The following is a 14,568-nucleotide window of genomic DNA, read 5'->3' as shown; positions in this document are numbered from 1 at the left end:
GGAGCTGTCCAAGGTGCTGAAAGTGGCTTCTACAGGTTGGTTAGCTCCTTAAGAGTTCTTTTAGAGTTATTTGCGTGAACCAGGTAAATGTGTGTCTTTTTCACACAGCCATATATTTCTGCCAGCTGAGGTGGGTAATGTTTGGAAAACAATTTGCTTGATTGGCATCTTCCTACCTTTTCCTTCATGTGGTAGAATGTACACTCACATGTTATGGTATGTTTTTCTTCTCTTATCCCTCTTCCCCAACTTTTTAGAATAGCATGATTCCTCTAGATATTCACCCCTATTACTTTTGGTCATTTTAATTTTTTTAATATTGGAACATATTCAATATATTTTAAGCATATATATATATATATATATATATATATATATATATGTGTGTTTTAAATTTTGTAATGCCGCCTTGAGGCCCAGCATTGGGCAAAAGACATAATAATAATAATAATAATAATAATAATAATAATAATAATAATAGGAGGAGGAGGAGGAAAGATCAGCCTTTACACATATTAACAATGTTAGGATTCTCCCCTTTCTTGTAAACATATTTGGATACCCCAAAGCAACTCCACATATTTCAGCTCCAATTACAACCCCCCCAAGTACTACTCTATCTCTACAAATCATCAAATTGCCACGGGAAATAGAAAAGAAGAATGAATTGAGTGAAATCCCCAAGCTCCCATGCACTGACCCTACCTGTGGAATCTTGTAGAGACCTAAGATGACTGCCATTAGTGAGGAGGTATCAGAGCTAAGTCCCCCGATGACTCCTATTACATTTTTCTGGATGCCACATTTATAGTTGGGGAGAAAACGATGTGAGTTAAAGAGTAAGTCCAGAATGTTACGGTAGGTCATCCTTGAATCAGAGTAGCTGTCATAGATGTGAAACCCAAGACTGACATTGGGCAAGATCTTGAGATTGTCATTGATCTCATCAATTGCAAACACCAAAGCCAGGACATGCTGGTAGAACTTTGTTGCCACACTGAAAGTAAAGTAAGTTGCTGTTTCATGGGAGAGTTAAATAGGGCACAAAAATCACTTTATCACAGTACTGGACCACTCTGTATCTGAAGCATTCAGTTGCCTAAGTCAACTATAAGGAGAGTACATAACCAGCAAACTCATAAACTAAGATTGTTTGGAACGAAGGAAGATGTGGCTATCACGGCTAACGAAGAGTTATATTTCAATACATCTTGAGAGCACCAGATTGTGGAAGGTGGCTATAGGGTTTTGGAAGCAAGGCCTAAGGTTTATCCCTGGATCGTCCAGGGGTCAAACCTGTTCATCTAGGTGACACACAGGGGATCCAGTGCTCAGGCAGGGGCGAACCCTGGATGATCAGGATAAACCTTAGGTCTAGCTGTGGCCCAAATCTTTTCCTAGATCTAGCTAGTGATGCCAGAGATTGAACCAGAGATCTTCAGTATGCAAAGCCAGTGCTCTATCACGGGCACAGACAGGGTTGATGTGTCTAAGGCTTTGCTAGACTGCTTCATCTTATTTTTGCAAGCTATTTAAAGACAAAAATAGTCCAAACATCTATTTCCTTCTATAATGTTTGACCAAATTTGTTTTGGTTCTAGAATGCACCCCTTTGCCTGTAAGCATATTATCAAATAAAAAGTTATAGCATGACATGAAATCAAAGTGTATTTCCTTCCCCTGTTTATAGTCTTGCAACCCATTTAGCAGACCATGGCAGAACACTTGTTTTGCACCAGTGATTCTCAGTTTTTCCTTTAGCTAACTAGTTCAGGAAATGAATAAATGAAAACCCAGCTGGCCATTCTTGTACAAAGACCATTCTTGTACAAAGCACAGAAACCAGTGTTAAAATTGAATATCTTGAACAATTCATCAAGATATTCAACTCTACTTCCTGTGGTTTTAATGAGGAGAAAGGTTGTTGGTTGTCTTCTTATTTTTTTTAATCACGCTACATATGTTAATTGGGTCAGGTAGTAACTGTTAAGGTGAATATCGCTATTTCTTTGGTTTTGCTTTTAATTCCTCAGACAACACAATTTACACATTCTCCTTCCCTGACATGTGCATATAAATCTGCCAGTTTGAGCTTCATACATATGATGAAGTGGACAGTGTCCATAAAAGCTTATACCAGAATATTTTTTTTTAGTTTTTAAGGTGTTACAAGACTCTTTGTCATTTGTGCTGCAACAGACAAACATGGATATTCCTCTGGAAAGAAGAGGTAGATTAGTTGTGTGCTTCACACCTGAAGCAATAGAAATGGAAATCTTAGGGTGTCTCGTACAATATCGCTAAGTCCCAGGTCCAAATTACCTAGCTACCTCACTTTTGATGTGGACTTCATTAAAATATTGCAGTTATATTCATATCGTTGGTTTTCATTTAGGGATAGAGGAAGGGTGTTTCAACGTACCCTACCCAATGTAGGGGAGCACCTCTTCTACACAAGTCATCCATATTTTTAAGGCTTTTCTTTTCAGAATTACAACTAGTTCAGAGTTAGTCATACAAATAAAAAAAAAATCCCAAAAATAATATCGAAGATAATTGATGCCAGAGATTGAACCAGAGATCTTCAGTATGCAAAGCCAATGCTCTATCACAGGCACAGACAGGATTGATGTGTCTAAGGCTTTGATAGTCTGGAATTCCTTACATTGGGAAGTTAATCAACTCCTGAGATGGGTGTCTGTTGAAAAGAACTTTGGGGAAAATGAAATGGATATGAGATACCATCCCACCAATGAGGAGATCACCTGGCTGGTACCACTCATGTGGAATATACACACGCCTATTTCCAGTGCACTTAATAGCATGCACTTTGCATAGCAGGTTTGTGAGAAGCAGCATTAGAAACAGCAGCATTCTGACGACAAACTCCCCTCGACACATCAGGTCCCCTGTGTCTCTCTGTACATCAATGGCATTGCTACCATCCAAGTCATGTGAGCAAGATAGGTGGCCCTTGACTCTGTGAATGCACTTCTTCTCTCTGTCCTTAACCTATCATCTCTGTCCTTAACCTTAACCCTGTAACAAAAGCATGACTTGAATACCAATTGAAAGATGCTATATTTGAAGCTTGATGGACACAATGATAGAGGAGAAATTATCAAAATAACATAGCCCTGCCTCTCTCGCGTTTATCCTGAAACATAGCTGTCAATGGCATATGGGATAAATATTGCAGAATTGCTTGATAATTCCCCCCAGACACCTAGAACGCCACTGGAGCAGGTAAATCAATTACAATGATTTGGATAATTACAGTGGAGATAAACACTTCAACAATATTTTTGGATTCCATAATGCATCCTCTGTGGCAGAATTGCTGAAGGAAAATCTTTATCTGATCTCCCTGCTATGTTCTGGTGCTCCGTAAGATTGGAAAGGAAATAATAGGTAAAAACATGTTGTTGGAAGGGATCTCAAAGGTCATCTAGACCAGCATTTGCCAGTTAGGAAATCTGCTGCAGTCTGTTAGAGTGTGTGATGATTTACAATGACTAGATTTGCATGACACACTATGGCGCATCATGGGTAGTTTAATGCATGATGAGCTGAGATGCCTGTGAGCACCAGCTTACACATTCAACACTGCTTCGGGTTGTTTGTCATACAAACCCAGCAAGTGTGGGCTAAGATACACCATGCATACCATATTCAAAATAGCAACTGAATAACACTTCATTATAAATAACCTATGGTGGACCATTATATTGTGCGAAAAACCAGACTGAATTCCAAGGGTGGTATCAATGAGGAGGGGAGCATGCTTGTAATAGAATCCTCAATCCTACAAGTGACCTCTCCCTCATTTAGGAAAAAAGAAAATAGTAAATGTCACAAATGTAAACCCCAACTCCAATCCTGCACTAGAACTAAAATTAATTAAAAAAGGATGAATTCATAGGATGCTTGCTGGGGAATATTCATATAGATGAATACTTTTTCTGCTTGTCTAACTTGTCACAGTTGGATTTCCCAAAAGCCCCTGGCCTATCTAACATTGATGGGGCCCCACTTGTCATCCATTCTGCACTATCCACTGGATCTTGGGAACAGTGACCAAGGGGGATCCATCCTATCCATGTCAGAAGGGATGTTTGGTGCCTGGGAAATATAGCTCCAATTACACCAGGTCAATTTAGACATGATACAGATGTACATGAAGGTATGAGGCCTCTCTAAACACTGAGATAGATGGAATCACTCTGCCAAGACACATTCAGTATGGAAAGTCAGAAGACTGCAAATCAGTGTCAGAAAGGTTACTGAATGTAAAGAAGAAGAACAGCCCTGGTGCATTCCATAGTTGTCAGGGATGCACTAAAGTTTATTTCCCTCTGAACCTGGTGCACTCATTGTGACATAGATCTCTCATTCTGGTGTAGATTTCTACATTCTGTTTCCTATATCAATGCAGAATCAGATGAGCAAATGGTTTCAAGAAGCCCAGAGTTCCCAATTCACCCTGAGAGGAAAGTCTGAAAAATGTCCTTTATATCCTCTTCTCTTTTGCAGCCCCTCTGGGCTCATCTATACCAAGCAGCATATTCCACTATGAAAGCCATAAATAAAATGCAGGAGCAACGCTACTGCTTTACAGCGATATTGAAGTGCACTGCAGGATTTACACTACTGCTTTATAGTGGTACTCAAGCGCACTGACAACTGTTGGGGTCCATGACACATCAAACAAAAACAGAACACAGATCATTTCTGCACAAGACTTTTATTGCATGCTCATGACTGACCACTCATGGACATTTGTGGGTCCTTTACATGATGTCATCAACCTCCAGAACATCTCCTGTGCTTCCTCCCCTTTATCCTGCTTGCAAAAAGATCAGAGATAAACTGTAATGAAAGTTGATGGCACCACATTGGCAGTGGGAATGCTGGGGTTGTGCTACAATTCAGCCACCAGACGGTGCAGTTTTATTTAACATATAGAGCATTGCCATGAAGGGAAGTTTTCAATTCCAAGTTACGTGCTCATCATCTAAAGATGCCCATCATAATCCCAGAAAGACCTCAGAAGAAGAAAGCTTGGTAGGTCTGCAGAGGTTTTGCTTAATACAGAAAAGCTCACAAACTCAGTAGGTGTTCTTTGGCAAGATGCTCCCTTAGACATATGTGCAAACTGATGTACACCCCAGGAACCCACATGCAGTTAACCTCATTTCCAATAAGATGGTAAAAATACTGAGCTTCTTCTTCAAAAAAACAACAACAACCCATAAACAAAAAACTATTGGAGTAATGATTACTGAGTTGATGTTCCCATAGCACACCACTCTGAATATTCTGTACAGCTATGTAAATGTTAAATGTTAGTATGCTCTCCCAGGGGATGGAGTAAGGCCCTGAGACTCCTATTGATGGTTTACACTGTAGCTATATTTACATTTCTGATCATCAGGAATAAGAGATTTAAAAAGTAAAATGCCACTAATAGTAAACTTAAACATAGACCAATCTACACCAAGCAGGATATTGCACTATGGAAGTGGTATGAAAGTGGTATATAAAAGGCCAGAGCCATACTACTGCTTTAGAGTGGTATAGAAGTGCACTGACAACTGTTGGGGCCCATCGACACATACAATATACTGCTTTCATAGTGCTAATATCCTGCTTGGTGTAGCTCCTGCCTTTTATATCACACTTTCATACTGCTTTCATAGTACAATATCTTGCTTGGTATAAATAAGGCCATAGAGACAGTGGGTACTCTAGTGCTGGATTATTGGGCTGCATCTTGACTCTAAATTAGGGTGAAAATATGAAAAGGAGGACAGGGCTCCTGTATCTTTAACAGTTGTATTGAAAAAGGAATTTCAGCAGGTGTCCTTTGTATGTATGGAGAACCTGGTGAAATTTCCTCTTCATCACCATAGTTAAAGCTGCAGGTGTCCTGCCCTCTTTTACATCTGGTCATAGTATAGCTGCAGTATATACCCTGCAATTTTAACTGTGGTGATGAAGAGGGAATTTCATCAGGTGCGACATGCATACAAATGACACCTGCTGAAATTCCCTTTTCTATGCAACTGTTAAAGGTACAGGAGCCCAGTCCTCCTTTTCGTACGGTCACCCTACTCTAAATTCTTTGAGGTTTATTCCACAAGTGGTCTATAATGAAACAAAGCAATATTTTCATAGGTTAAATATTAATAGATTTAATTTGGTAAATGAACCCAGTTGTTTCCTTTCACTGGGACAATGGAGGACAGTAGATGTGATCTTTCAGAGCATAATCCAGTTCTATCTTCAGTTTGGCCAACTGATTCATTCCATAAACATTTCAAAGAAAGACGAAATTTGTAAAAAGCTCTAGGGCTGTTCACACAACACACAAACCAACAATCAGTGGTTGAGTGTGGGATGTTCTGAAACATAGTTTGTTTGCTGAACCATGGGTTAATGTGTTGTCTGAATGCAGCCAAGGTGGCTTGTTAACAACGCAGCATGACTTATATTTATTTATTTATTTATTTATTTATTACATTTCTATACCGCCCAATAGCCGGAGCTCTCTGGGCAGTTCACAAAAATTAAAAACATTCAAAGTATAAAACAACAGTATAAAACCATAATATAAAATACAATATAAAAGCTCAACCAGATGAAAACAGCAGCAATGCAAAATCACAAATTTAAAATCACCAAGTTAAAATTTATTTATAGACTGTTAAAATGCTGGGAGAATAAAAAGGTCTTCACCTGATGTCTAAAAGCATATAATGTAGGTGCCAAGCGAACCTCCTTAGGGAGCTTTTTTTTTGAAGAAGCCTACTTTAAAACCCATAGTTTGTTTTGAACTTGTTCCATGTGGTTAACAAGCCACATTACTTGGTTAACAAGCCCCCCTGGCTGTGTTCAGGAAACACAATAACCCACCCTGCAGAAAACATACTGTATTCAGACAACACACTAAGCCATAATTCAAAACAATCTACACTCAACCTCTGAGTGTAAGTTAGTGTGTTGTGCGAACAGCCCCTCTGATTATTAGTTGTTATTTTTTCTTTTTCTTTATTAGCTGCTCTCTGCTGTTCAGTTCAGGCCTCACTACAATAATGTAACATTTGGGGAAAAAGATGCAGCCCACTAATCCAGCACTAGAGGCCAAGATGGAGAAGATCTCCACAGCCACCATGTATTTCCCTCTGGTGCTCAGGTAGGTTGGAACAAAGGACACCCAAACACTACAAAAGAGCAACATGCTGAAGGTGATGAACTTGGCTTCATTAAAACTGTCAGGTAATTTCCTTGCAAAGAAAGCCACAGTAAAGCTGAGAATGGCCAGAAAGCCCATGTATCCCAAGACACAGTAGAACATGGTGACTGACCCTTCATTACATTCTACTATGATTTCTTCAGAGAATGAATGCATGTCCAAGTCTGGGAATGGGGGAGAAGTACCCAACCAAAGAGCACATATACCTAACTGAAGAAGCGAGCTGGAGAAGACAATAGAATGTGCCAATCTTTTCCCCACCCATTTGTGGAAGATGTTCCCTGGCTTGGAGGCCATGAAAGCCACAACCACTGTTACTGTTTTGGCCAAAATAGAAGAAACAGCAATAGAGAAAATGATCCCAAATGCTGTTTGCCGTAGGAGGCAGGTCATCCTTTCAGGCCTTCCGATGAACAGTACACCACAGAGGAAACAAAGGAGGAGGGAAATGAGGAGAATGTAGGTGAGGTTTCGGTTGTTGGCTTTGACAATGGGAGTGTCCTGTTGCTTAATGAATACTTCGAGCACCAGAGCTGTGATCAGAGAAAAGAAAAGAGCCAAAATAGCTAAAGTGATGCCCAAAGGGTCTTGAAAAGAAAGGAAGTTTGGAATCTTAGGAATGCATTCATCATGGCCATTGTTTGGAAAGTGATCCTCTGGACAATGGACACAAGTTTCTGAGCCTGGAAGAAGAACAAGAAGGAGGAGGAGGAACATATAAATGTTTAGGAAGAACCACAATTGTTCACAAAATTAGAAACTGCCTTACCAAGACAACACATGATCTAGTACCTTAATCACAGAAAGTTTCAAAAGAAATGGCAGGGGTAAAACCTGGTTATTGTTACATAGAGTACTGTCTTTCTAGTCACATGTAAAAATGCCCACATTCTCATGAGATACACATATTTTGTTTTAAAGGAACCTTTTAATGTGGGCAATGGAATAGCTATGACTAAGGCCTTAGCTAGACCTACCTGCTAGTGCATGACGGAGGGGTGAAGATCTCGTGATGGTTTTATCGCGAGATCCCCCCTCTGTTTACATGTAGCACGCGATGACGTCAGATGGAGAGGCATCGCACCCGCCATTTTTTTGTTTGTTAAAGGGACAGCAGTGCACGAATGCTCGTGCACAAAAGGTAAGTGATTTTTTAAAAAAATATATTACTTTCCCCCCTCCCCCACCCCACCCCACCCCCGATAGGCCTTCTTAGGCCATAGCTAGACCAGGAACGGCAAGGAGCTGCGATAAACTGTTGTGCCCGGCCACACATCCTGCAGTCTTGGGCTCAGCCCGAGACTGGAAAAATTGGGCCTAAAGAGTAGGGCGAGATCCCGGGGCAAGGGAGGGATCATTCCTCCCTGATCCCAGGATCCCCTGTGCGTCATGTGGATGCACAGGGATGATCCCAGGAATTGCCCCAGGATGAAGCCCTGTCTAGCTATGGCCTAAGAAAGCAATTTCCACCCAAAATATTCATACTTACACAAGATTTGGGGGTAATGCTACCTGTCACATTGATTGAATTTCAAATGCACAAGCTGATTTTGGGGGAATTATCTGAGCAAAGGACTTGGAATGAAAACACAGGATCAAAGAAGGGAGCTGGAGAGAATAGTAGAGTGTGCCAATCTTTCCCCCACCCATTGGTTAGGGTGACCATATGAAAAGGAGGACAGGGCTCCTTTATCTTTAACAGTTGCATAGAAAAGGGAATTCCAGCAGGTGTCATTTGTATATATGGAGAACCTGGTGAAATTCCCTCTTCATCACAACAGTTAAAGCTGCAGGAGCCCTGCCTAGCATGATCAGATACAAAAGAGGGCAGGGCACCTGCAGCTTTAACTGTTGTGATGAAGAGGGAACTTCACCAGGTTCTCCATATATACAAATGACACCTGCAGAAATACCCTTTTCAATACAACTGTTAAAGAATAAGATACAGGAGCCCTGTCCTCCTTTTCATATGGTCACCCTACCATTGAGTAAATCTGGAGTCTTCTCTCTGAAGCAAGGTTGCAGGCATGCAGGGGCAATTTGGTTTGTAAGAGGAGAAGTATGTTGGCATTAGGGCAAGGACTGGGAGTTCTTCACACTTATGGATGGGAAAATGAGTGATCTTTCAGATCTCTATGATTCTCAGAACATTGTTTTGCTACTCATCCCTCACCTAATTCCTGTTTGTATTTTGGATCACTACTCATTTTGTGTGAGTGGAAAATTTGAACAAACTGAGGAGCATTTGAAAGGGAGGGTTGTGTGAATCTCCCCCTCACAAAACACCCTCTTCTCTCTCTCACGCACACACCTATTTTCATGAACTTTGTGTTATTCATTATAGATAACAAGTAAAGTGGCTATACTTTGATTTCTCAAAATATTGACGAAACCAAACACATGAAGAAAAGCTTAATAGAGAATCATGAACTTTAACCTCTTTTTCAAGGTAATCAAGAAAGTGAGAGACAAATGGGTGGTGTTTCTTGCCATCGTTACCACATAATTGTTTGGATATTTGATTGATTTAATGAACCTAAAATGAATTATTGAGCTTAATAAAAACAATTCTGCAAGTTGGTTAACAGTAAAAACAAGCAAACCACCAAAACAATAGCAATAAGACAGGTGAAATATTATCAATAATAATAATAATAATAATAATAATAATAATAATAATAATAATAATAATAATAAATGGTTAACAATGGCAGGGCCTGCAAAAAAAGGCCTCAGGCAAATCAGTTATATTTTAAGATTTTATTTCCTACCCATCTGGTCTGATACCATCCTTGCTGGACATGGAGCACACTCATAGCAGCAAAATTTCTCCCCCTCCTTCCTTTTCTTCCCATATCCAAGAGGACAGTGGTCATTGCATACCGAAAGCGGTGGCAGCTATTCAAAAATATAGGACGTGTTTATTAATAAGAAAATGTCTGAATAATTTGGATTTACTTCTGAAGAACTGCTAAGAAAGAGGAGGGCTGAGGATGACACCTGGCACATCCAATGGGTGGAAAAATAGTTTTCCTAAATGCCATGATTCAAACTCAAAAAGATAAGAATTTCCATCATTAGCAAGGCCAATGGTCTACATTAGCCAGGATCACTTCTACTGGTGCTGAGTAAAGAGATACCTCAGACCTTTTTTTTACCCATAGCAAATATTTACCAATACTCAGCCATCAGATCGTGTTAGTAACAGGACCAGACTACATGTGAACTGAGAGATGTGTGAGAGGATTTCTCAATGTCTTCTGTTCAAACTTACAGCCGTCCAAAGAAGGCCCAATTGGCTTTAGACAGACACTGGCTATATGTGTATTTAGCTCTTTCTCCCATGCTGTTTTCCTGATTGAAAAGTCCCTTCAGCCCCAAATCTCCTAAAAGCCTCAACTAAAGCTGCTATACTGCTAATTGTTGTTTCTCTCTTAGGCCTTAGCTAGACCTAAGGTTTATCCCTGGGTCATCCCTGCTCATGTAAATGACACACAGGATATCCCGGGAGTAGGCAGGGATGACCCCAGGATAAACCTTAGGTCTAGCTAAGGCCTAAGAGGGAAACAACAAGTAGCAGTATAGTGGTGCAGGGATTTGAAGTAGAGGCATTTGCAGTATGAAGTGCAGGCCTTCATCAATGCAGTTCAATACAGCCACAACCCCATGGAGAGTCCAAAATTCAGGCAGCTGTATTGATGCATATGAACAAACCAGTTCTAGCAATTTTATTGACCCCAGGAGTAGATCTTTTGGGCAAGTTGATGGGTCTTAATTGGCCATTCACAACCAAGCCACCCCAAAATACATGACATTATAAGTGATGGGCTGTGGCAAGTACACATATGCCCACTGTCCCTCAGCCCCAGTAAGTACTGCATGCTGGTGTAGGCTGTCCGGGGGCTTAAGGCTGTGTAAGGAAATGGTGGATTCATTATAAAATGGTGGATCCACCATAGCATGGCCTCTGTGATTCAGATTTCTGAATCCAAGGCCAGATGCTTGCATAGCCCTAGCAGGAATATGTCACAGAGGGAAAAGATTCATAGCCCTTTCCCCGCAACAACCCCAATCATGAGAAAGTCAGCCTGCAGCTTCTTTTAAGTATTTAAAAACACACAATAGAACATCTGAATATGGATTTCCCATGTCATGCATAGTTTGGCCCAAAGTTTGCCTTAATAGAGATAGCCCTTGAAGTCCTGTAGCATTAAACTAGGCATGTTGGAAGGAGCATGTACACACTCTGGTTTCTCGTACCTGAGTGAACTCTCTGTGCCACTGGATTCTGTCTTCATTAAGGACAAACAATTTTCCTGGAGGAGCCTGAGGATCCAGCTTTCCAACTTTGACTTTGAAAAATGAGTTATTTGGGAATGTGACCAAGTTCATAATGTCAAATCCAGCTGCTAATTCCCCATGTTCATTAAAAGTGATGGCATCTCCAGCATTGTTATTGAATGAAATCCTCTGAAGTAGTGAGTGGAGCTACATGGAGAGAGTAAGAGAATCAAAGGGCATATAAAGAATTGAAACACACATTTCAAGATAAGAGGACATTAGATTTGAGAAGAGAAGACAAGTATGGAGAAGTATTTGAGAAGTATTCATGTAATGCTAGAATGCTCTATGTATAATGATCTCAGAACCAAATACATTCATCCGTTGTTAAGATTTTTCAAGGGAAGGCCATCCCTTGTTAAGGCTTGTTTCCTATTGTTTGATGCTGAGAAGTATTTATCTTTTAGAACTTCCAAATTCCTTGTCAATGCTCTACAAATATGTGCCACGAAGTCTAAAAGCTGTATGGGAAACTATTCAACTCTTAATGGTTTGTTGGTGGAGTTTTTAATTGTATAGTATTTTATTCTGTGTTTGTGTATAACGGCAATTTGCTAAGACTCAATAAAGAACTTCTCTTTTGAGAAGAGAGCAACAAAAGTATGACTCAGACAAACTTCATCAGTTGGGTGGTGCCGTGGAGGAGTGATAAGTCTGTCATTTTTGTGGTGTTGTAACATTGGTGTATTGAAAGGAATGGGATAAGTCTAAGATGATAAGATAAGAGAACATTCACATATATTCCTAGATTGGAAGCCCTGATAGTTCAGAGTTCCAGATCTCAAAGGGGATTCGCTCAGAGAGCTTTGGCTATTGGACAGTATAAAAATGTAATAAATAAATAAATAAATAAATTCTCTGAGTATTTAGCTGAATGCACTTAGGTTGTGTCTGGATGAGGCTTTTATTGTGCTATCAGTCTGTGCCATTCACAGAATTTTACAGGGAGACCTGAGGACATCATCATCCATTTGTAACCCCACCTTAATTTTTCCACCACTTTCCCTGTCCTTATTCTTACCAGAACAAAAACTTATTAAGGAGTAAAAAACATAATAGGTGCAGAATGCCTTTTGATTGGTGGAGCTAGAAATGTTTTGAAATACCTTTAGGCCATAGCTAGATGGGGCTTTATCCTGGGGCAAACCGCATGATGCACAGGGGATCCCAGAATCAGGGAGGGATCATCCCTCCCTTGCCCCATGATATAGCCCTTGCATTTGGCCCAAGTTTTTCTGCAGTCCCAGGCTGAGCCTGAGACTGTGGAACATGTGGCCAACTGCCATGGGTTGACCCAGCTCCACGTGATTCCTCACGTGGAGCCAGGAGTGCTGCATCCATCAGGGATAGGGTGGTGGGAACGGGGAAAGTTTTTTTTTTAAACCACACTTACCTTTAGCACACAAGTGTTTGTGTGCTGCTATCCCTTTGAAAAATAAAAAAATTGTGGGTGCGATGCCTCTCCCTCTGAGGTCATCACACAGCACGTGTAGACAGAGGAGGGATCTCACGATAAACACATCGTGGGATCTTCCCTCCTTTGTTGCGGGCTAAATGGTAGGTCTAGCTAAGGCCTTAGAATCCACTTTCAGACCTTCTCAATCAACCATGTAATGCCACGGTGGATTTGGCATACCTTTGAACAGTCCCCTCCTTGGCTTGAAATTAGTAGAACTGAGATAGATGCCTGTTATAGGGATTTAGTGATCAACACCATTGACAACTCCTGATCTCACCACTGCATCTTATGTATCCAGGTCATTACAAAAAGAACCTTGGCTCTGAGAAAACATTACCTGCCAGGGTTCCACATTCGGAGGCACCAGCCTGCTCCCATCCTTCACTGCTCTGTGGTTGGAGATAGACATGTGAGTGGTATGTATATGTAAGGCATGTGCAACAGCATAGACAGCATTATAGATACTGTAACTGTGTCCCGTCATGCTCATTTCAAAGAAAGGTGAAGGAAGAGTCTCCATCACTTCCTGCCCAGTACATGTTTCATTGATATTAGGTGATGCATCAGAAGTTGGCATAAGGCACCCAAATGCTTGTTCCCAGAATTCTGTGATGAATCCATCTGCTTTTGCTTCAGTAGGGTTGATCATCTGAAGAAAGTTTTGGAAGCCTGGAGGTTGTCTTGAGTGAATTGTGAAAGCAATAGCACCATGAAGTATTTGCATGTCAAAAGCCTTTTGAAGGATATGTATGGTGAAATCAATTTGGGCTGTTGTAATCCATACTCTTCTGCCAGAGATTTCCCCTGAATGCTGCTGATCTGTTAGAGGAAAAACAGTTGCTACCAATATAATAGATGCCAACCACATAATGGTTGTATTTTCTCCATACATAAGAACTGCATTGGCTTTTTTCGGCATGAAAATGGTAAGGTGAGTCAGTGTACGATTGATAACTTCACCCAGGTCAAAGAAATGCCAATTTGTTTCAAGTCTTTCTGTGAATTCTGAACAGATCCCATTCTGGGAAAGCATCGGCTCCACGGTCCGCAAGAAATGTTCTCCACCTTCATCTTCCATGGTGATGAGCCCAACCCATTTCCACTGGAAATGTTGAAGTAGGTGGATAATTCCCTGGTACTGAAGGGCTTCATTGGGGACCATGCGGTAAAAGGATGGGAAACGGGATTCATCACTGATTGTGTGTTCAAATGAGCCATATGAAAACTAAAGAAAGAAAGAAAGAAAGAAAGAAAGAAAGAAGTGGGAATAGAACTGAGAACTTCTTCAATCATTATATTCTTATATATTTAATTATTATTTTTTCATATTTACTGAAATTCATTTGCACCATTTCACCTAGAAGAACCCCTCAAAATAACTTATGTAGAATAATATAATAAACAAAACAATCCTATCCTGGCCCATTTAGTTCAATGGAGTGTGCTATCAGATAAAGAGCATAACAGTCCAATCCTCTACATGTCTACTCAGTGGTAAGGCCAATTCAGTTAA

The 14,568-nt window shown here is 40.5% G+C and overlaps 1 protein-coding gene across 1 annotated transcript; it reads right to left on the bottom strand.

The window, feature by feature from the left end:
• Positions 1 to 7,033: 7,033 nt before the first annotated feature.
• Positions 7,034 to 14,217, bottom strand: LOC134405803 (vomeronasal type-2 receptor 26-like). The gene is made up of 4 exons (XM_063137056.1): positions 13,393 to 14,217; positions 11,516 to 11,743; positions 10,027 to 10,153; positions 7,034 to 7,938 (listed from the first exon to the last, which is right to left on the bottom strand). The coding sequence occupies exons 1-4, from the start codon at positions 14,215 to 14,217 to the stop codon at positions 7,034 to 7,036; spliced, it is 2,085 nt and encodes a 694-aa protein (XP_062993126.1).
• Positions 14,218 to 14,568: the final 351 nt, after the last annotated feature.

This window comes from Elgaria multicarinata, chromosome 11 (assembly GCF_023053635.1).
Source record: "Elgaria multicarinata webbii isolate HBS135686 ecotype San Diego chromosome 11, rElgMul1.1.pri, whole genome shotgun sequence".
Taxonomy (NCBI): Eukaryota; Metazoa; Chordata; class Lepidosauria; order Squamata; family Anguidae; genus Elgaria; species Elgaria multicarinata.
Note: the sequence above shows the minus strand (reverse complement) of the source record. Positions and strands in the feature narration are given on the sequence as shown.

Coding starts and splice junctions, on each gene's coding strand:
- LOC134405803 (XM_063137056.1), bottom strand. CDS start 14,217: ATGGTCCCCAATGAAGCCCTTCAGTACCAGGGAATTATCCACCTACTT. Junction 10,154..11,515: donor GGCACAGAGAGTTCACTCAG/GTACGAGAAACC, acceptor ATTTTTGAATAG/CTGCCACCGCTTTCGGTATG. Junction 7,939..10,026: donor GATGGTATCAGACCAGATGG/GTAGGAAATAAA, acceptor TTCTTCTTCCAG/GCTCAGAAACTTGTGTCCAT.